This window comes from Eumetopias jubatus, unplaced genomic scaffold (genome assembly GCF_037043125.1).
Source record: "Eumetopias jubatus isolate StellerSeaLion01/CBP00866 unplaced genomic scaffold, mEumJub1_p1.0 scaffold_10, whole genome shotgun sequence".
Lineage (NCBI taxonomy): Eukaryota > Metazoa > Chordata > Mammalia > Carnivora > Otariidae > Eumetopias > Eumetopias jubatus.
This window is the reverse complement of record NW_028274816.1, coordinates 114,317,399-114,339,277: the sequence shown is the minus strand read 5'-3', so window position 1 is coordinate 114,339,277 and position 21,879 is coordinate 114,317,399. Positions and strand designations below refer to the sequence as shown.

General features: G+C 50.0%; 1 protein-coding gene across 2 annotated transcripts in view; it reads right to left on the bottom strand.

Annotated features, from left to right (window-relative positions):
• Positions 1-4,049: 4,049 nt before the first annotated feature.
• The window catches only part of MSI2 (musashi RNA binding protein 2), a 385,942-nt gene continuing 368,112 nt past the window's right edge, over positions 4,050-21,879 (bottom strand). The window contains exons 12-14 of one of the 2 annotated variants that reach the window (XM_028093017.2): positions 8,707-8,915; positions 6,725-6,797; positions 4,050-4,258 (exon numbers count right to left, since the gene is read on the bottom strand). In XM_028093017.2, the coding sequence (XP_027948818.1) occupies positions 6,756-6,797; positions 8,707-8,915 (251 nt within the window). In that variant the 3' untranslated portion in view covers positions 4,050-4,258; positions 6,725-6,755. The remainder of the gene's footprint in view (positions 4,259-6,724; positions 6,798-8,706; positions 8,916-21,879) is intronic. The other variant, XM_028093019.2, reaches the window with a different exon arrangement.

The window sequence follows — 21,879 nt, the reverse complement described above, 5'->3', positions numbered from 1 at the left end:
TTTTGTCTTCCTTGGAAGGTAGCCCAGCTGGTGAAGCACATTCAAGAAAGAAAATTCTCCCCCGCACCATCCCCCCCCCCCCGCCGCCACCCCCCACCCCCGGCTCCCACAGTCTCCCTCTGTCCCTGCGTGCCACTCCCAACCGATAAAGAGAAGTATGAGTTAGTGTTTCTTTTGTAAACAATTTCATATGCAATATAATACAGAAAGCATGGCTGACCTTCAATAAAAAATGTAGTAAACTATATTGCTTTATTCTTGATTATGCTGCAGTGAGCGAATGGCAGGATGAAGCAGTATGGTGTGGTGGTGGCTAAGTCCCTAGCCCTCGTTTGCACTAAAGATCAAAATAGGTTTTGTTTTTCTATTTGGAACCAAAAAAAAAAAAAAAATTTTTTTTTTCAAAATCCCCAAATGAAAAAAGACCCCCCCCTCAGAAAACCCCCCAAACAAAAACAAAACAAAAAAACTGAAAACAAAAACTGAACACCTTTCAGGTCATTAGGACCAACAATTACCCAATGATTTTTAGACTAGTCTAGCAAGATGTGTGTAACATTCACTGGCTGTGAATTGCTGTGCAGTGAAACAGGAAATGGACAGCAATAGAGCCATGCTACCTTAAAGTCCAAGCTACAAGTTCAAATTAGGATGAAGGTTATGAAGGAGAGAAACGCAAAAAGGCCTGTCGGGGCTTCGTTTGAGTCAAGCCAATGAGCGAATGGGATAGAACACGAGGCTGTTTGGTTTTCCCAATGGGCGTGAGGAAGGCCACAAACCAGGGCTGAGAAAGCTCCTGGGGAGGGGACCAAAGGCTTGGCCGTCCCCGTCAGCTCCATGTCCAGGTAGAACCAGGAATGGGGTCCGGGAGCTAATGCCACTCACTCCCCTCTGCTTGGGAGGAGAGGAGTTCGGGGGTCCCAGGCAGATGGATCTGGAAGCCAGAAAGTCACCCGGTGGCTATTTTGTGATTCCAGGGGTTGGGGGGGAAGCCATCAGCCAAGAGGGTTTCTCCCCCGAAAGGCGAAAAGGTGGTTCCCAGGTTCGCCACTGAGCTTAACTGAAACAAAGACAAGGCTGAACATCAGTGCTAAAATAATTTATGAAAATCTTTCAAAATGGACTTCTAGATGAGCGGGGGGACTAACGTGAACCTTAACCTAGGTAGCCACATTAAAACATATCAGATTTCCACGAGATTTGTGCTATGGGCTACTGGGTCTCTTCAAAAGGTATTATAAACATCTAAAACATATTCACACAGATTATCAATTTCTTCTGAGCATTCTTAAAAAAATATTTTTTTCTCTTAGTAAAATCATTTTAATATACCATGCCTCCCTCTTTTAAAAAATAAATTAAAAAAATCCAGTTTTGCATATCTAGCATTAGCATTTAAGGTAGTATGGCACACCCCTTCACAGTTTGGGGGGGGGGTTGGGAATCTACAAAACGCCATAGAGTCTGCCGGCATTTGAACATCATGAGACCTTGGGTTAGTTGAAACCACATCAGATCAGCAAAAATAAAGTAAAAAGTTGAAATTGAAAAAAAAAAAAACAAAAGGAAAAAACTGCCCCAAAATTATTAGCAATTTTTTTTTTCATAAATAAGAGAAAGTTCTATCCTTACTGGTCCTAAATCTGAATAACTATGTCTAATTTTTTTTTAAAACCTTAATTACGTTATACCTATCAATATGTCCTAGAAGAAAGAGAAGAAAAAAAGTCACTACACTAGTACGAGGACAGCACACTTACAGGATAGCCATTTTATACATTATTAACAGACAGTGATCAACGAAGAGTCTTCTCTGAGGTGACGGGGATGCAGAGAAAGGAAGGTACTACAGTACATCACCAACATGGACAAAAGAGTAATTAAATTCCCTAGTCTAGACACTGAATTTCTGGGAATTTATGGTCTTTTTTCTTTTTTTCTTTTTTTAATAAAACTTCTATTTTGTTATTTTATCACTTGAACAAGTTTTGATATTTTAAACGCGCCCAGCATTTTACTTAACTTGGTTGTTTGGAAATAAAAAAAGAAAGAAAGAAAAAAACAAAACAAAACAAAACAAAACAAAAACCCCTCACCAAACAACCTAACATTGAATCGGAAAAACAAGATTTTTTTTTTTTTAAGTGTCGTTGCTGTTTAATTAGAATTGAAAAAGGCTTTTTTTCTTTCTTTCTGAGTTAGCATTTTGGAGCCTTTTGTTTGAAGATGCTTTTGCCCTACCATGTCTGTGAATGTCTACATTAGTCTACTTTGTTAGTAAAATTTATAAAAATAGGAGTGCAGCAGCTCTTTATAATAAATGTCGCATTCAGTGTCTCATACCGGCTGTGCCTTAAGTACCAAATTTATAAACGTAACAATTTAAAAAATATTAATAAAACGTCAATATCACATTTTAAAAAAGAAAAAAATATATATCCACACTACAATATGTTTTAATGCCATCTATTGAGTTGTACTTCTATAGTTGCTGTTGCCGACCTATTACCAATATTAAAAAAAAGTTAAATTAAAAAATATCCTTCATCATAAGTATCTTTCCCCAGCTGAGGACCATATATTATAACAGCCAAATGTTAAACATGTGCAAACAGGAAACTGTCAGTTTTTCCCACCAGTCACAGTGCAGCGATGTTTATACTTTTTTTATTTTTAAAATTCTGTTTACATCTACAATAAATTAAAAAAAAAATTCTTCCATAGCCTCTCTGGTGATACTTGCAGCACTGAGGTATTAAAAAAAATATATAAACCAAAAGGTTGCTCTCCTAATTTGTAAATAGGAAGTGAATGGAGAAAAGTTTTCATTAATGCAGGCTTCTCTGTCCCTGGCCCGAGCTCCCCCCCCACCCCCGGAGCTGGGGGGAGCCGGTGGGGGGGGCAGGGGAGCAAAGAGAGGCAAAGTGTCCTAGGGACCTTTGGAGGTGCTGAAATGGTTGGACAATAGAAAATGATCAAATATTTAAAAATTAAGACTGAAAAAGAATGTCCCCCCACCCCCTCCCCACCCAAGCCAAATAGGTGTGCTTTGAAACTTTAAATATGTTAAATATTAAAATTGTAGCTTTGTTTTTAAAAAACGTCTTGGGAAAAGCAGTCTTTCATATTTTAAATAAAAATCTAACTAGACGGTAACATTTGAAGCTGTGCACAGACGAGAGGTTAATATGCTGGTATGACACTAATATAGTTCTTAGGTCTATCACACAGACAGAAGGAGCTAAACAGTGTTCTAACTTTTCCCGGGGGGTCGTCCTGGCAGCGGGGAGGGGGGGGGGTGTCCTTCCGCCTGGGAACCGACTTGGTTTATCATGCCTTCCCCTCCTCCTCCTTCCACAGAGCATCGAACTGCCTGGGACCAACTCCCTCACAAAAATATTTTTGATTCTCTCTTTCTTAATAGTTTCTATGTAGTTAATGGAATTGTATTTACAACGCTTCTTTTTTTTTAGAATTCACAATTTCAAAAAACCTTATAATATCACCTCTTTCAACAGAAAAAAAGCACTTATAGAAAAGGAGGACACTCAAAACATGGTCGTCCTTACCTTATTGCCGAAAATAGATATACTTAGGTTAACAAAGAGACGTCACAAAAAAGAACCACTACAGAGTCTGGTAATTAGCCTACTACATCTCACTTATACAACGCAAAGGAGAAAGTTTATGCCCACCTCCCGCTCCACACTTCACAACTTTGCTTCCACGGGTGCACAAGCTCCACCGGAAAAGCCATACAGTCTCAGAACTGGTACCAAAATATTGAGTAATATTACCATCTCAGCATCCTTTAAAAGTGAGAACAGAATCAAAACAAGCAAAAAAAAATCTTTTTAAGAAAAAAATAATACCTTAATATAACAATTATACTATGGTTAGCTTTTAACTAGATATTAAAGCTATATGACTACCGGACTAAGTCAAAATCACTACCAAATGTGATTCAAAGAGATTTAAAAGGAGAAGGGGGGGAAGAGAGAAGAGGAAGGGAAACCATCAAGAAAAACAAAACAAAACAAAACCAAAAATCATGGGTTATATACACATTTAAAAGCTGTTGTCTTATATTACAGCAGATTCGTGAGATGATGAGATGTAGTCAACCCTCGATCCGAAGTGAGCCATCTCTGGTTGGGATGGGGAGTGAGGCTGGTGGGGGTCCAGGTCTGATGACATCACCTAAACAAAGGGCCACTCAGAAACTTCGCCCAGTCTTGCCTGGACATCCAGGTATGCTCTGCAGGGCGCGGAAGGTCACAGATGCCCAGAGGAGAACATAAAGTGGGAAGTGGGAGGAGAGAGAAGATGTGTCAGGCAAACATACTATTTATTCCAACTTTTTAACTAGCGCTTTCACAGTACGACTACATCGGGCTACTGAGTCCGTCTGGAAACGGCCAGGCTAACGGCTTACTGGGATCACGGCTTGGGAAATCTGACATCTTCACCACGCCTGACACTGGGGAGCGGACAGCTCTGCGACTCATTGTGCTCGTTTGCTATTTTGCTGATTTGATACGGCACTGGTGAATTCTTGGGGGTGGGGTGGGGTAGTGGCAGGAAATGGGGTCAGCAAATGCGGCCATGCTGGGTGTTTGGCTACATTGGGTGAATTGCAAACTGACGAGGGATGCTTTTTGTTCTGGCTAAACTTCGGGTTTTCAAAGCCAAACGTTTAAAAAACTACTTTATCAGATACCGTCAGTGACCGCCAATAACTGAAAATGCAAATTTAAAAAAATCCAAAAAAAACTGTATTTCGTATCGAGGACTCGAGGTCAGGAAAAACATATGCAACAAATAACCAGCTTTGGTTATAGAAAATAAAAACAGGCCCACGACTCACAGACTTGCTGAGTCTCCCTGAGTCCACCGTGAGCCTGGGCACCTCCTCTGTGGAGGGGACTAAATGTCAAGAGAACGAAACCTGGGTTATGGACAAAGTGTGTGTTTCGGTTCAAGCACGTGACTCAGTTGGTTCACTTCAACCATTTTGGAGGAGGGTGGTGGGGTGTTACCACCAATCTCTTGGCTACGTTATCCTTCTGTGGGAACCGGGTCCTAGAGTTGGCTGAGGAGGATGGGCTGGATGCCTTGCCCTCCCCTGGCTCCTATAGCGGCCGTGGAGGGGAGGGCGGGCTGTGGCGGGAAGCCCTACCCCATCCTCATTTCCGGGGGAGGGAGAGTGCAAGGACAGCCGGGCGGCCGCAGTGTCTGACCTTGCAGGGGTCTGCTGTGCCTGGTAGCTGTCCCATCCGCTCATCACCTGACTCCACAAAGGGCTGGAGCTACCTCCAATCCCCAGAGTTCTTGGGGAGTTCAGTCCACTTTGCTCTCAGAGGAACCTTACTTCCCCTGGGCCCCCAAACCCAGCTTAATTAGTAGTGAGTAGCTCTCCTTCAAACCGTTAGTGGCCTCTGGCTCTGGCCAGCAATGGCTGGGTCAGTGCTCAAAGGGAAGTGGAGGTGAGGGGTTGGGAGAATTCACACACGGGGTTTATTTGGTTAAGAGAGGCGGTTGCATTAGTTGAGGTGATTCCTTAGCAGCAACATTAGAGAAATCCAAAAGAGATTTATGGAGCTCAACTCAATCTGGTCCCCCAACTGGGCCCACCCGAGAGAGTCCTGGCTGACTTGGGGGCCTAGAGTGACCCCCTCTATGAGAGAGAGGTCCTCCTAACCGCAAACCAAAGTGGCAAGTCCATCTCCAGCCTTGCTTCTCCTACATCCCAACTCTCAGAGGGAAAGGTGCTCCTGCCCCAGCAGGGACCCAGGCCCAGGCTCAGCGGTCACCCTCCCTCTTCCAGAGAGACAGACCCACGTCTCAAGCCCCCGGACTAATGCGCTACCACAGTACGCACTTAGCTTTCACGAGAGAACCCCTCTTCCTTCTCGGGGTTCCTCCTGAGAGCAACAGATACTCATTTTCCAATGAGACTGTGGCAAGAGGCTCCTTCACTGACTGCCCCAACCCCCTTCTCCTCCACTCCGCCCCTTCCATACCCCCATCAAAGTGATTTAAAAAAATGTTTAATTAACTTGAGCTCAGTTTAAAAGGTTAGGAAACTGGCAGGGATCCAAATCCACGTTATGCAGGTGATGTCGTTAATTTAATTTGCTTTTCGTACGGTAATCTGGATAATTACTCAGTAGTTACTGGCAAAAATGTTTTCTTTTCACTAAAAGATGGAGTCTGGCTGTTTGCATGAACCCCACTGGCCAAAGCCAGCAAGCGCTCGGGGGCCGAAAGGGTCCAGACACCTGAAAGGCCATCTCGTGGGACCCTGGAGGGGTTGGCCCTGGCCCCCGCCCCCAGACTTGGCTGAAGCCCAGGGTTCTCCTGCCTCCATCCCCCTGGGACAGACAACAGCACCAGATCACCTTCCAGTTTCCTACACTCTTGATTGTATTTTAAGACGGAGAGAGATGAGGGGGTGGGGAAGAAGATAAAGAAAGGGAATCAAAAGAATCAAATTGAGAAGAATTAAAAAAAAAAAAGGTGGGGGTCATGATTACAGCTGGAGGAAAGGAAGAGAGAGTAAAAGACTGGATTTTTTGCCCCCACCCCCCTGCCAAGGGGTCAGGGAAGAGGAGAGAGAGGTGTTGGCACGATGGGGCCAGGGCCCGTGCGTACTTGCATGCCAGGGCACACACATGTACGACGTGCCCGGCAGGGCGGAGACACAGGGCAGAGAAGGTAGTACCTCAGAGTGGGGTGGCAACGGAAGCACCTGCTCAATGGTATCCATTTGTAAAGGCCGTTGCAATCAAAGGTCCCTAAAATTGCACAATTGTTAAGGTCATCAGCACGCTATACATGGGAACAGATTATCATATTCTGGGAAAGGAAATTATCTCTAGAACTAGACCGTGGTTGCCAGCATGAATATGTAATTCCGAGACACTGCGCCACGAGGGGCCCGGAGGCCGTCCTCCCTGGCCCCGGGTCCTCCAGCCCCCAAGCCCCGCCCCAAGCCCGTCTGCTTGCCCAGGGGGTAATTGAGAGCCAGATGCACCAGGGGGGTGTGTGGCTGAGGGGAAAGGGAGGCCTCGGCCCAAAATGCTGGGCGCTGCTGCCTTGGACCCCGGAGGGCAAAGATACCCGTGTCTCTGCCCACAGTCCCGACAGCTCCAGCTGGGGAGAAAGCAAGCCCAGCGCAGACAAAACATGATACCACGCGTGGTCATCTCAGAAAAGCGCCACGACCCACAGGTCAAGAGACCCAGGTTTTCAAGAACGAATAGGGTCTGTGTTTCTGGGCGCTGCAAATGGAAATGAGTTGTGCTCTAGGTGGTGAAAGATGGTCTCCCAAATTGATGCAGCTCTAAACTGAATAATAATACTCTGGGGATCTGGTACTACAGCTCAGCCGAGTGGATCTGACTCATCAGATTCCTGACTTAAGTGATATTGGTTCGGGAGTGGAACTGCACAAGGACCCAGACTGCATGGGCCAGGGGTGGCCGCAACGTGTGTGTGTGCGTGCACATGTGTGTAAGACAGTCTGTGAGAGAAAGAGTGCGTGTGCGTGGGTTAAGAGTGTATGTGCGCACTCCTGCATGCGTGCGTGCACCCGTGTGTGTGTGTGTGTGTGTGTGTGTGCATGTGTGCGTGGTTTGCAATGCTGGCGTGGGGGGTGGGCAGGGAGTGGTGCCCTGGTGCCCCAGACTTGTCCGCACTTGCCCTGTTCTCCCCAGCTCAGCCCCTGAGGTGGGGTTCTCCTGACAGGGACAGGGCCTGGAACAGCAGACACTTCCATCTTAGCCCCCCAAACCAAACCGCCTCCAAAATGCTGAGGTTGGCTAGAACGGAGGGTGGCCAAATTTCTGTTTCCCAAATGGAAGGGACAGCGAGCGAGTGGGCTCAGGCACATTCATGCTCACACACACGAGGAGGGGGAAGAACAATACAATCTGAAAATGGCATGCAAATCTGTTAAGCAAATTTCCATTGCCTGGATTAGTTAGATTATAGAACCACAGAGCATTACAAATATCAAACGCATCTGGCCTTTGCGGGGTTGCGGCTAAAGAACGCAAATGGGAACTTACTTGGAACCTGGAAACTGTAAGAAACATTAGCAAAGGAAACCACCTGGGAGGTAGCGTGCACCCCACACCGTGTCCCAGGGCCGAGTGCTACCTCTGGACCTCAGGCCCGGGGCCTCGACCGACCAAGGCTGCTATCCTGAGGAGGGGGGTGGGGGGTCCCCCAGCTCCTCAAGTCCCAGCCCACATGGATGTCTCCAGGAGGCAGGGATCAAGCAGGGGGGCCGATACCGAGGGCCTGTTATGTGCTAGCAGGTGACGTATCCTGTTTCCATTAATTCTCACACCATCTTTCGAGGGAGGCACGCTTATTGTCGTTTTGCAGCCAGGGGAGTGAAGTTCCGATGGGTTATGTAAGAGGCTTAAGGTTGCATGGGCTGAAGGTGATGGAGTGGGGATCTGAACTTGACCTGCCCATGCTCCTTCCACTCCATCACACGGCCACATACCGGTTGCTCAGGAAAAATCGAAGCAGGAGCTTCAGCCCCAGGTGGGTGGCTGACGGAATGTGGACGGGGGAGTGGGGACCCACTGTCCTCTCCTTGGCCCCCAACCCTGGGCTCTTCTGGCATACTCTCCCATGGGAGACAGGTGGGAAAGGAGGAGGCGGGGGGGGGGGGGGCGGGTAGGTACTTACAGCTATGCCGTGGCCGAAGCCTGAACCCGGCTGTGGGCTGGCCGCACTTATGTAATTCCCCACTCCGGAGTCCTGGCTGGCAGGGCCATACAGATCGGCGACAGGTCCTGGGCTGTTGGCCCCCGGGAAGCCTCCGGGCCGCGCGGGGTTGGAGCCTGCCGGGGAAGCGGGCGCGCCAAAATTCGGTTGAGCACTGTAGCTATTCAGGACTGGTGTGCAGAGAATAGAGCTGGGTATGAGGCCAGAAGCCAGGCATGCACCGGTCATTACAAGCCAAACACTCGAGAAAAACAGCTGAGGCCCAACTTCTAACACTCAACCAAGGCCATGCGAAAACATCAGCAGGGACTCAAGAACACTCAGCCCAGGCTACTACTAAGAAGCTCGGAGCTCCGAAAATAGAGAGAATAAAAAAACAATCATTCAACACACTACAGCAACCAACCGGAGGTGCTTCACTACCCACCAAATTATCACAAGAGAAATAGAGATATATATGGGAGAGAGAGAGGAAAAGAGAGAGAGAGAGATTGGTTTTCACATCTGAATTGGTGCTCATGCAGTCTTGTCTAGATCTGGGCACGTTGAGACAGCATTCACATCCCATGCAAACTACAAAGGAACTAGTTTTAGACTACACATTGTGTTAATATTGATATTAAAACGTGACAGGAAACAAAGCAATTTGTGTCCAGGAAAAAAAATCTTTTGGGGAAGGGATTTAAAAAAAAAATTTTTTTTTTGTTTCGCTTTTTCTTGTTTGTTTGTTTTTGGATCCATTCAATGACAAATTTGTTTAAAAAAAAAAAGACAAAAAAGATCTCCATTCTCCAGCCCCCCCCAAAACCACTTCCGCCCCCTCCCCACTGGCTACGTCCCCCCCCCACCCCCATTTATATCCCTGTATGAAAGTCGTCACTACTGAACGTGGTCGGAAGATGGGATATGTCATGGAAAATTTGGGCATCTTAACGTAACCGTAATGATGGTGGCAAGGGGTCCCCTTCTGGGGTGGAGAGCAGGGGATGGAGGGAGGGGGTGGGGTGGGGATGGCGAATCTGGAGACTGGGGCCGAAGCCGGGTGAATGCCAATGGTTCTACAGGACACCCACACACTCACCTCCTGCAGTAGAAGGAAAAGGGGGGTTTAAACTTTTTTTTCCTTTTGTTTAAAAAAAAAAAAGACAAAGAAGTATGAATGCAGAGGATACTGACTGAACCCGATTTACAGCTAAAGCGTATCTGACCGAAATGCCTGCTTTCTGTTAGTCAACCTTATATAAACTCCAGACTGAGACAAAGAGCTAGGAATGCACCTGTGCTCTAGAGAGGAGACTTCACAGTCACAGATCCTGAGAGTGGTGGTGAGGAGGGGCAACAGGTGGGGGGGGAGGGGAGACTGCCTGGGCCGCCATCTTTAGCACTCGCCCCCCCCACCCCCACAATTCCATCATTCCTTCTTCAGTGAGGGCCACGGAGGCAACCAGGTTAATTTGGTCTCATCTTTCATTTCCCCCTAGTAGCTTAAACTTTTTCTTTCCAAAATGGGGGGAAAATTTCTTTTTGTTTAAATTGCCAAAGTAAGTTCTCACTGATTTTGAAAGCTGAAGGTGAGTGGAAGCCCGAAGCCCACTTCAGGGCTACGGCTGACCCATGTGGAAGAACCAGACAATCTGGACACCACATATTTCCACAACTTTGGCTCCAAGGGGCTGCTTCTCACTACAATCTTCTCCCTCTGCTTCCCGTGGCACTTCCCTCTCTGCCTTGTGACCAGCTGCCTCCAACATCTGCAGCCCCACTCTTGGCCGGGGCCTGGCCTGAGGGACCTGGGCTTGCAGCCCCCCACTTCTGACAGGGCTTGAAGAGCCAGACTTGGATGGATTTTTACCCGTGTGAGCCCGGGATGGAAAGAGACCGACCACGCACCCAAGCCAGGCCAGCAGGAGAATGAGACGGGGGCAAGGAGACAGAAAGGAGATCAAACCAAGTGGCATCTGGCTCGTGACGGAGCAGAGAAAAGGGAAACGGATACCTCCGGGTGCCCTCGGGGCAGGAGGCTCGAAGGTGAGGCCCCTTGGAAGCTGGAGCTGAGAAATGAGTCAATTGGCAGATAGAAAAAACAGGTTCAAGAGGAAAAAATCACAGAGGCTTAGAGCAAGTGAATGGCTGATTTGCGAATGCACTGGCAGACAAAGGGGGCAGGAATTTTGAATACAGAAGATTAAACTTGCAGATAACATTTGGCCTTTCTCACTCATGGAGGCAAATATCAAGCTGAGATATTCAAAGGCGGTATTATCTTGGTCTAACACTTTTTCTTTTTTTGCTATGGGCTAGGGAAAATGGAGCGAGCTCAGACAGTGGACTCCTGGTTTACCCAGGCAGCTGACCCCTGCTATACAAAGTAACTAGCTGGTTCTGTTTCAGGGTAAAGAGAGGCTAGGGGAGGGGGTCCACAGTAGAAGATGGAAACATTTTTTTGGCTTCTTGCTCCTCTGGCCAGATGAAGATGCAGGAAGACTGTGAGCAGGCCCACCTACCTAGGGGCTGGGGAGAAGGGAGGTTTTGGTCTTGGCTCCTTCCAGCAGGGAAAGCCACCCAGAGACTGATCCAGTTGGCAGAAGCAGCCTTGGAGACGGGATGTAGCGCGTCTATGTTAGGATGCTGTCCACAATCAGCCCCCTCAGTGTGCTTAGGAGCTAAGAGAGCCGGTGGTAACTCCAGCCCATCCCAACTCCCTCTCCCAGTCCTATGTGCCCAGGAGGCCTGAAGGGATTTCACAGTAAGCAGCCCCTCTCAGCCTACGGCACCCCTCCCTGCTCAGTCACTTGTCAGCAAATGATCCTGTGAAGAAGGCACCCAATTAGAATACAGCTCTGAAACCCCAAGTCCTGTACCGTTATACACTCACTCCTCACAGTGCCTGATCCCTGCTCAAAGTCACCTTGCGGCTGTCCCCCAGCCAGGGGCGCAAGATCGCGCCGCGGGTCCCCGCCAGAGGGCGCAGTTGGCAGGCAGCAAGCACCCGATTCCGGGCTGGGGGCTCCGGGCTGGGGGCGCGGAGGAGGCCTGCCTCTGCGCCCTGCAGCCAACAACGCCCTCCTCGCCTCTCTGCAGGCGGAAGACCCACGCTCCAGAGAGCAGGTTCAAGTCCCCAGACGGGCCAACTAGATACCCATGCATCTCTGGGCCGGTTCCCAGCAAGCAAACGGCTAGGACTGCTCGGCAAAGAGTAGGGAGTGCCACTTTGCATGCAAACTTGTCAGCAGCTGTTCCTTCTGTCTGGTGGGGGGGAAGCCATCAGGGACAAAGTCGTCCTCTTCTTTTGGGAAGTTCGTACTAAACACCGGCTGGCTAGACAGGACGGGGAGTCATTTGAGGACCCTCTCTCTCCCTCTGCGCTGTGTGACCTGAGTGGAGAGAGACGCAGGCAGGCCAAGAAAACAGCGGCTGAGTCCCCGACCTGAGCGTGCGTGCTGGGGCAGTCAGCCTTCAGGTAATGCTCAGTGAAGTGTCTTGGTGGAGGGTGCCTTTCCCTCCTTTGGAGGGGCTGGAAACAGTCCCCCAGGCCAGGACTGGGCAGGAAGAGGGGATGGGACATCACTCTCAACAGGCAAGCGTACCTTGTCTACTGCTCAGCTCTAAGGGTGTGAGTGTGTGTGTGTGTGTGTTGCGTGTGCGTGCGCTGGGAGGGAGGGGGTCTCAGTATGTGTTGCTGAATAAACAGTGCTGAGATTTATGAATTGGGACATCATGACCCCTGTCCCAGAAGAGGACAACGTCTTGCAAATACCTTGGCATTTCTGCTATAGAAGCCGTGAGTGTTGAGTGGCCACCAGGCAGTTTGGGGGCTCGCTGTGGGGAGCAGGGCTATGTGTCTGCCAGCCACTCTGGGCAGCATCCCCATCAGCGGTTTAATTCTGGGCAAGTTCCTCCTCGCCCCTCGCCCCCAGCCCCCAGTGTCCTCTGGGCTTTCCGGGTCCAGGCAGCCAGTATGCTCAGGGAGGCAGCTGTGGTGCAGAGAAAGGGAGCACTGGACTTGGAGTCAGAATTCCTGAGTGGGACCCTGGCCCTGACCTTCCGGCTGTGGGCTTCGGGTAAGCCCCTCAGCCGCCAGGGCGCTCATCTGTGTACCATGTGAGCGCAGTCTGCCTTAGCCTGCCTCTCGGTGGGCTACGTGAGAATGGGGAGAAAGCACTTTGTAACTTGTTGAGCTGAAAATAAACATGCCTATTTTTAAGATAGTTGGGTAGGCAGAGCCCAGTAAGGCAGGTACCATGGGCAGATTTAGGAAAATCTGATACAGGAAAATACAATTCACTGGCCATACAAATCAGGAAGGGATTTACTAAAGGATCCAATTCATCTGCCCGGTGCACTGAATCATGCTGGACCCGGATGAAGGACTCTGAGACAGGGGGGCAGGAAAGCAAGGGCGTGGAATCTCATTGAGGCCAGCAAGAGGAAATGCATTTGACTTACAGTGGGAGGCATTTTGAGTTGGATAAAAAGAGGAACTTCCTGCCTATCAAGGGAATGAAACACCTTGATGGCTGAACCAGGAAACCCCAGGGAATCTTATCTCAGAGACCCTAACAAAGGTTGGTCCTGCAGGCTTAAGTCCTCACTTGTAGGGGCTCAATCCACAGCTCACGGGTACCTCAGGGTGGAGCCTACCTTCCTGCTGGCACACAGTCTGCCCGTGGCTCTGCCCAACTGTGGTCACAAGGGGCTGGGCTGAGAGCGGTTAGTCACTGGGGGAGGGGAAGAACAGCCTCAAAAGCATGGAAGTGCCGATGTCCGTAGAATCCCTAAGTGATGCCAATGGACCTGACACAGAAAGCTAGAGCCCAGGACTATAAGGGGCGGGGGGGCACCTCTGGGAGTGTCTGGCTCCAAGATCTGAAAATTGGATTATTACTGATCCAGACAAAGGAACTGTTTACAAAATCCTTTCTAGTTGAGCTCAGCGCGCATATCCGGGACAAGCCCGGGCTCCACCAAATCCCAGCATGAGACCGTGGTCTTGGTTTGGTGGGTCTCACATTTCACCAAAGCGCAGGGCCAGCCCTCAAGACAACTGCAGTCATCTGCCTTGTGAATTATCTGCTGCTGCCAGGTTTCATCTGGGGCGGGAGGCTCTGGTGGCCCCTGGCACATTTCCAGAGCATGTCCCCTGACGGGCACAGGCAATGGTGGGCCCCGTCCTCGCCCAGCCCAGCTCTGAAGGTAATGTGCTGCCAAAACAGAACTCACAACGCAGGGCATTTCAGGGCCAAAGAGAAGGGAGTCTGGGCTGACTGGTGTCAGGGCTCCCATTCCCAACCCCCAGTTCCCGACAGAACGGAGGGAACAGAAGCCCCTCTCCTATTCTTTGAGGGCAGGGCTGTGTTCATTCATCACACTGGGTTTTAGGGTTATTTGTTTTAAATAATGTAAAGAAACTGAAAAAGGAATGAGTAGAGGGACTATGTTGATAGGCTGATGTCAGAGAAAAAGAGCTCAAGGTCATTGCTCCTCCGACTCTCCCCTCTACCTTCACCTTGTCCCTATCATGCTTCTATCTGCCTTCATTAAAAACTCCACGGCAGGGGCGGCTGTGGTGGCTCAGTCGGTTATGGGTCGGACTCTTGATTTCAGCTCAGGTCACGATCTCAGGGTCATGAGATCCAGCCCTGTGCCTGGCTCCGTGCTCCGTGGGGAATCTGCTTCTCTCCCTCTCCCTCTGCCCCTCCCCTGACTTGTGCATGCTCTCACTCTAAAATAAATAAATCTTAAACAACAACAAAAACAACAAAAAAGGCTCCTACAACACTGCTCAGTGATGCTGGGTCTGTCAACAGTGGAGACTCATGGGTCCCTCTTAACAGCCACTCACTCCTTGCTAATGCACTCTGAAGAATGGCAGCTGGACAGCCAAGGCCTTCCTGGGAACAGAGTCAAGGACCCTGCTTTTATTCTCCGTGCCCTCTGAAAGTAGGGTCCACTATAAAGCAATGCAGATGGTCAAATGGGAAAGGTCAGCAGGGAAAGATATTCCTGTTCCTGCTAACGGAAGGTGAAATAGTCAGCTGTGAGTTATTACAGCATGTTTCCAGCAGAGCACGGGGGGATTACGCGCCAGCAGTCTGCCCGGCTGCTAGGTCCCAGGGATCCTGGCTCTAACTTTCCTTCTAGAGCTTAGCCTGAAGGTGGGAGAGATAGAGAGGACCAGCAATTACATCCAACCTGGAAAAACTGTATGACACACTAAATTAGAATCAAATCAGTTCAGGGACCCAGATGCAGGGACAATCAATTTAATATACAACGTACTATATACACATATATGTGTATATGTATATATATGTATATATACATACACACACACACACACACACACACGCACTTAAGCTCTGCTAAAATTCAGGCTATTTCAGAAGGATAAGGGAAGAAACACTTTAAAACTAGGGGAGGATTAAGAGAGTAATGTGATGACATTTCCTTTTCCCTGTGTCCATACACAAACAAATATATTACAGAAGTACGAACTCAGCCTGATATCTACAAGTCTGGACATATCCGGGGATGCCTGGCTCATCTTAAACACTGCACAGGACACACGGAGAGTGTCTGCTCATGCACGGGGCTGACAGGAAAGCCAGTGTCACAAATACTCCAAATGTCATTTACAGTGGTGCCATGGTCTTATAAGATTGCCGTTCCTGCTTGTTCTCTCAAAACCTAAGCTGCTTTAGATGGCTGTGGCTGGTGCTGATGTCTTCCGGTTCATGCTGGGCGCATCTCAAGTAGGGAACGCATGGACCGCAGAACCAAGGACTTGGGACTAATTATCATGTGGAATGATGGTCTAAGCTTCTGGTCAAATCACACCCCTCTGAAGAGATAACTTCACTACTGGCTGGCTCCAGAGCCCTCACATCAAGTGTTAGAGGTGAACCTGGAGATTCATTACTACCACTCAGATCAGTGTGAGGAGAAAGCCCCAAACACCCAGAATGAACCCACCTGAGAAGAGCTTTGGGCTAGGACTGTATACTTCATGTTGAGATACAATCTCAACACAAACAGCTCGGTTCTCTTTCTATCTTGATGCTCTTTTATTATCGGCCCTGATTTGGGTCTGTGGGTATGTCTCCTCCTCACAAAGGACCAGGCTGGGGTTGGTGGGGAAGGTGGGTGAGGGGAGGAGAGGGGTTAGGGGTTAGCTGCCATGTGCTTATGGTGTAAATTCTGGGGATGGAGTAGCCTTGAGTGGGCCTGGGCCTGGTGGCCAAAGAAACCAGGCTTTGCCATGAGGGCAAAGAAGGAACTTTCTGGAGCCACTGTTAGGTTCCTGTTTCTCCCAGACCCCAAGGGTCCTGAGGGACAGACCCTATTTGCATGTGTCTGAGGAAGGAGGGGGAGAGGGGCCCCCAGGATGGGAAAGGCCATGAGGTGGGTCACTGGGGCTTGCCTGGCGCTGGCTCAGCCAAAGTGAACTGTCTTCGGGCTACAATGGCTTCACCAGTTGAAGGGACCTCAGCAGGCTGCCCGGCTCAGGGCCTGGTCTCAAATGCAAGAGGGTGGTTGTGATCCCTCTCAGAAGTGAATGGGGTGATTCAACGGTGTCTCAGCCCTAAGCCTCTAAGGCACCTCGGAAAAACAGGGGAAGTTAACCCGAGAGAGAGATGTTTACGGCCCTGGGGAAACAGGCTAAGGCCTCCCCCGCCAACTCGCTGGGCTTCCAGTTCTGGCCCTCCCTGACCTGAGGCCCGAAAGGAAATAAGGATGGGGAGTGTGGTGCCAGAATGACCCCCCTCCCTCTCTCTTTCCATAACACTTTGGTTGCTCCGAGTGTCTCCTAGTTTAATCCCGAGAACGTCCCTTGCTTTGTTTTGATCTGGTGACTGCCTATGTCTCTGAGGCCCATCCAGATCTATCTTGTCAAAAGAGACACCAGTCTGGCTCCCCCCCCGCCCCCGCCACCCGGGAACCCAGGCACCCTCTGCGCTGCTGGGCTGTGTGTGCTCGCTCGTTCCCAGCCTGCCTGCCCTCAGCCAGAGGCATCGGGTCCTAGCTTGCATCTTGTAAGTGATCCCAGTCACGCAGGCTCGGCGAATGCTTCCTGCACTATGTACTATGAAGAGAAAGCATTATGAAGTCCAAGGCCAGAACTGCATATGTGTGGTATTTGCAGTCATGAGGAAAAGCTCTGTAAGAATTTGATAACACCCTGTCCCAGTCAGGGAAGGTGGAGCGGGGGAAAGCCTCCTACTACTGTGGGCACAAGAGCGTCCGGAGGCAAGAGGCACAAAGTTCTAGAAGCTGCGGCTTCTAAAGGTGCCAGGCTAAGAAAGGGACCGCGTGGGTTTGACACCATCTTTTCTCACGCTCCTGACAACCTGTGAGATGGGTCCTGTTACCCTGGGTTACAGATGAGGAAACTGAGGGCTGCAGCAGTGAGGGAACGTGTCTCTGACCAGACTGAACCCAGCTCTCACTTGGACCTCAAGCCAACTCCCAGCTGCTCTCCAAACCGAATCCTGCCGCTCGGCCGTCCCTCCTTGCATCACTGTCTGACAAGACATCTCGTGTTTATTTGGATCTTTCTTTGCCTCACACAGGTCGCAAGGACAAGACACCAAACCTCCCTTGTTGGAGCGCCAGCTCCTGAGGGTGTGGGCTCTGCTGCCCTCTCCACATTGGAAACTCCCTGGTGGTGGTGTCTTCCCCCCCCCATCAGACTGGGGGCTCCCCGGGGTTGGGCCACGCCTGCCGCGAGAGATAGGGGATGGTGTCTCTCCCGAAGGACTAGACCACCCTCCTCTGTGCCACATCCCAGAACAAGGCTGGGCAGAACAAAGCAGGCAGGCAGCATGGCTGGGGTCAGGGTGGGGAGGAGAGGGCGCTGCCAGAGAGAAAGGAAGCCCTCCCATACCTGCGTCCTTAGAGGGACTCCTCCTGAATGTGTGACCAGAGGCCTGGTCTCAGTCCCAAAAGGGCAGTCCCGTGGGGAGCTGGACTGCCCTAGGGCCATCCGTATTTACTGCCCGATCACACTGAATGGAAACTCACTGTCCTGGACTCACAACCAGGGGGTAGGGTGGGGAGGATGCCCAAGGGGCAGCCCCTCAAGGACCTGCACAAAAGGCTTTCCACTCGAGCAGCCTGTCTTTAATGATTATAAAGGCACAGGAGTTTAATCCATTTTTGATGTAAGCACTAATAGCTCTGTGTCCTTGAAGTTCAAAGCGGGCACATACATGTCACTAATTAGCCAAGCACGGAGCCATTCAGCTCCCTCTCATGTTTCTAATTAGGTCTTTAATAACAAACAAACTCCGACCTTACCAAACGGCCCCCATTCATCAGACAGTCAAGGAGGGTGGCTGCTTCCATGTTTACGGCTGCTTCCATGTTTACGGCTGCTTCGGGCCGTTGGTTTCTGTATGTACCTGCTCTTAATCTCAGCCAGGACAGGCCTGTCCTGGAACCCCTCTGTGAGGACAAAGACCCCTTCAGCCTGCCCTGCAGGGACGGACTTCCTGGCCCTGTTGGGAGGACCCGTGGCTGGCAGGACAGCGGGCTGCAGGCTGAGGACACAGACCAGCTCTCCTGGTCATTAGAGGAGGTGGGGGTGAGCTACCTGGCCTGGCTCTATGTATCCACGGCTGAGGTATGGATGCTGGTGACAAAGTCACAGGGACGGTGTGAGGCTCTACATCTGGCAAGAAGCTGGTGGTACTTGAGTCCGTGGTTACACACTGGACTTGACCCAGGGAGCTTTCACGACTACTGACGCCCGGGGCTGACCCTGGTAGATTCTGATTTGATGGGTCTGCAGTGTGGCCTGGATACCAGGAATTTTAAAAATTCTCCTGGTGATTCCAACAAGCAGCAAAGTTCAAGAACCACGGTGTTGGCCCCACTCTCAGATGTGCTCACGGGCAGTAACTATTAACAGGTCCATCTTTATTAATAAATACCAACCAGAAAGCCAGACCCTAAATGTTTAATCAACTACACCCAAGGATGGAAATCTGACTACAGGTTCCTTCAGTGATATCCACGATCCTGGAAATATTTCTGTCCCTCTCACTGCCTCCATGCATGAAAAAAAAATGCAGGATTGACTGTTTTCAAATGCATTCTCATCACCTGGAAGCCGCTGGCTTTCTCTTTACTCTTTTTAGCTCCTAAGGCACTGTCACTATTGTTCCCCCCCACCCCCACATGACAGGGGATCGAGAGCTGTGGAAACAGCAGCTACCTAGAGCTACAGAGTTGAAAGGTCCTCAAGCACCTCTAGTCTGAAACCCTGAAATCACCTAGCCTGTTGGGTGGCGGAGCTAGACCAGCACCAAGTCTTTCCGATTCCCTACTTTTTTATGCTCTCGTCCTTTTTTTTTTTTTTTAAACTGTTTATCATCCTTCCTTATCTGATTAATCCCCAAGGCAACCTCTTTCCCTAGGAAGGTGAAGGGAAGTAAGGGAAGCCTCTGAGCTATTTCTGTCCCAAGGCCAGAGCACTGACAGCTGTGGGGCCAGTCCCTCCCTGAACCCGGTGTAACCCTCCAGCAAGCCACATCCAGGCCTGACTTGTTTTTCTGTGCGCCAGGTCGTCGGGGAGACACTGAAATCTCAGAGGCTGCCTCCGTGGAAGGTTTAAGGACTAAAGACTATTTCATGTGCCTGGAGTGGCACAATCTAGACCCAGAAAAATCCAACAGTGTGGCCAAAGATACACAGCAAAACTGGATCCTCCAACATCGGTCCAGGTTTTCTGGTTTGGCTGCTGTGTTTGGGGTCTTCGGGTCTTTTCTGGAGGCTGGGTTGACACTGCCAGACCCTTCCACCTGGGTCAGTGCCTAACTGACCCCTGACTCCGGGGTATCCTGTGTCCCGTGTGTCTGTAAGACTCTGCCTCTCTTTCCCCTAAGGCCCGGAAAGCCAACCCTCTGCAGGTTACAGTCAGAAATAACTTCCAGAAAGAGAGCAGAAAGCGGGGCTGGGCAGTCGGCCTCCCACAGTGCTCTACCACAGGCGCACAGGTCTGCACTGATTGCTTACCACAGACCTGGACAGGCCGTTTTATTAATATTAATAAGTAACCAGGAACAAAGGGCCCCTTTATTTTTAGCTTTCTCTAATTGCGTAGTAATTACTCATCTACAAAACAAATGAGCCCCTGCTCGCGGTTGCTATAGTACCGGGAGCCCAGCCTCCCTGCAGGACGATTGGCCGAGGATCCCACTGCTCCCACCTCCGGCCCCACCCCTCCATGGCCATTGGTCCGAAGCAAAGCCCCAGCAACTGGGCGGCCAATCCGCTCCCAGCCCCAGGGCTAGGCTGGGCTTCCTGGCGACCTTCCAGGCTCGGTCCTCACCGCTCACAGGAAGGGATGTTGACTCATCCCTAAGGAGAACGGGAGAAGGTCTGTCTTGCCCACAGAAGCCCTCCCTTGTTCCATCGCCTAGTTTCTTCTGGGCGGTGGCTAACTTCCCTCAGTCTCGTATTAGCTAAAGGCTCCTTTCAAATAATAATAATTACCTTCAGGCCGTCTCCCTCTTACCCGACCACGCCTCCTCTGGGCCTCCTTTGTGTGCCTGTGGTCTGAAAAGGATTCAGGGACCGGAAGCCAGATCAGAAATGTCAGCCAAAGCCAGACAGAACCATGACCTTAAGTCTGCAACAGCAGAAGCAGGTGCAAAATGTGCATACAATGCTCCCTGAGGCCTCTTGTAAATGGTTTTGGGTTCTCTCTTCCCCCAAGGATAGGGAGAATTAAGTTGATGGGCAACGGTGGTTTGCCCTTGAATATGTGTTAAGAATGCAGACCTCTGCTCACGAATCGAGGGGCTGGTACGATAGAGCATCCGCTGACATGGTTGAGAGCACAGATGTGATGAGACAGACCCAGGTTCCGATCTTGTCTCCTACCTCTGACAAGCTAGCTAAGCCACAGTCTTAAAATTTTAATAAAAATGGGAATGGGAATGATAGTGCCCTCTTCATAGGATTAGGAGAATTAGATGGGGTAACGCAGGTGGGCTTAGCACTGTCCTTGGCTCACTCATAATGCGGGAGTTATTATGAACACTATTATCATTATTATGAACACTATTATGATTACTATTATCATCATGTATTAAAATTGGCTGGGAAGTGTCTCTAGCATTCTGTCAACCACTTGCAAGATATCTTTCCCTTAGGTGGCCTCGGAGGTGGGTGTGAATGTTGAGATGCTGGCTGGAACCCTCCTATCCATGCCACAGAGTGGATTTCATCGTGGCTCCCCCATCCTGACAGATCTACTTCCAATCACAGCTGTTCAAAAGCATTATTTGCCCACCTCCAGTACTGCAGGATTCCAAGCTGGCAAGGGGAGACCTTTTCATTAATATTAATAAGCATCCAGGAACAAAGGGCTCCTTTATTTTCTGCCTTCTCCAGTTGCATAATAGTTAGTCATCTACACTAAGAATGAGGCTGACTTTGCCTCCTGGAGTACTGATGGTTTATATTGTTGGAGAAGGTAGGCACCACTCTGAGATACATGCAAAACATGTCCCATAGAGTCAGAACCCCGCCTTTCATCCAGAAGACCTCACCAAGCAGGAAGGAGACCGAGGACACTGTGTTGTGTTGAGGAGGGGCACCCTGGGTAGGGTTAATCGGGGGTGGCTTCCTAGCAGTCTGAGCCAATCTTAACGGAGGGAGCAAAGACAGGGACGGAGGGAGGTGGATTGGCAGTGGCTGCCACGAGGGACCAGGAGTGGGGACCAAGAGCCCCAGGTAGGGAATGAATAACTTGTTGGCAGAAGCAAAGGAGAGTCACAGAAAACTAAGGTGGGGCATGGTGAGGGAGTGCCCTCCTGTGTCAGCCTTGTTTCCCCCTTCCCTTGTTCCAGGTCACCAACCCAGCCCCAGCCCTAGGGATTGGGGAGGGGTCAAGCTGTGTTCTGTGGGGGTGCTGCCAGGCTGATCTCCTTTAGCTGGTTCCGTCCTTACCACGCTCCACTGCTGTGAAGCATATGAACCTCTCTCTCCTACCAATATGACTGTAGTAATCCAGTTTTCAAGGTCTCCCCGAATCTAGCCTGCCCTCGACCTCATCGAGCCTATACCCCCACTGCCCCTCAGACAGCCTCCCACTGTCCCCCCTCTGACCATGCCCTGAAATTCTGT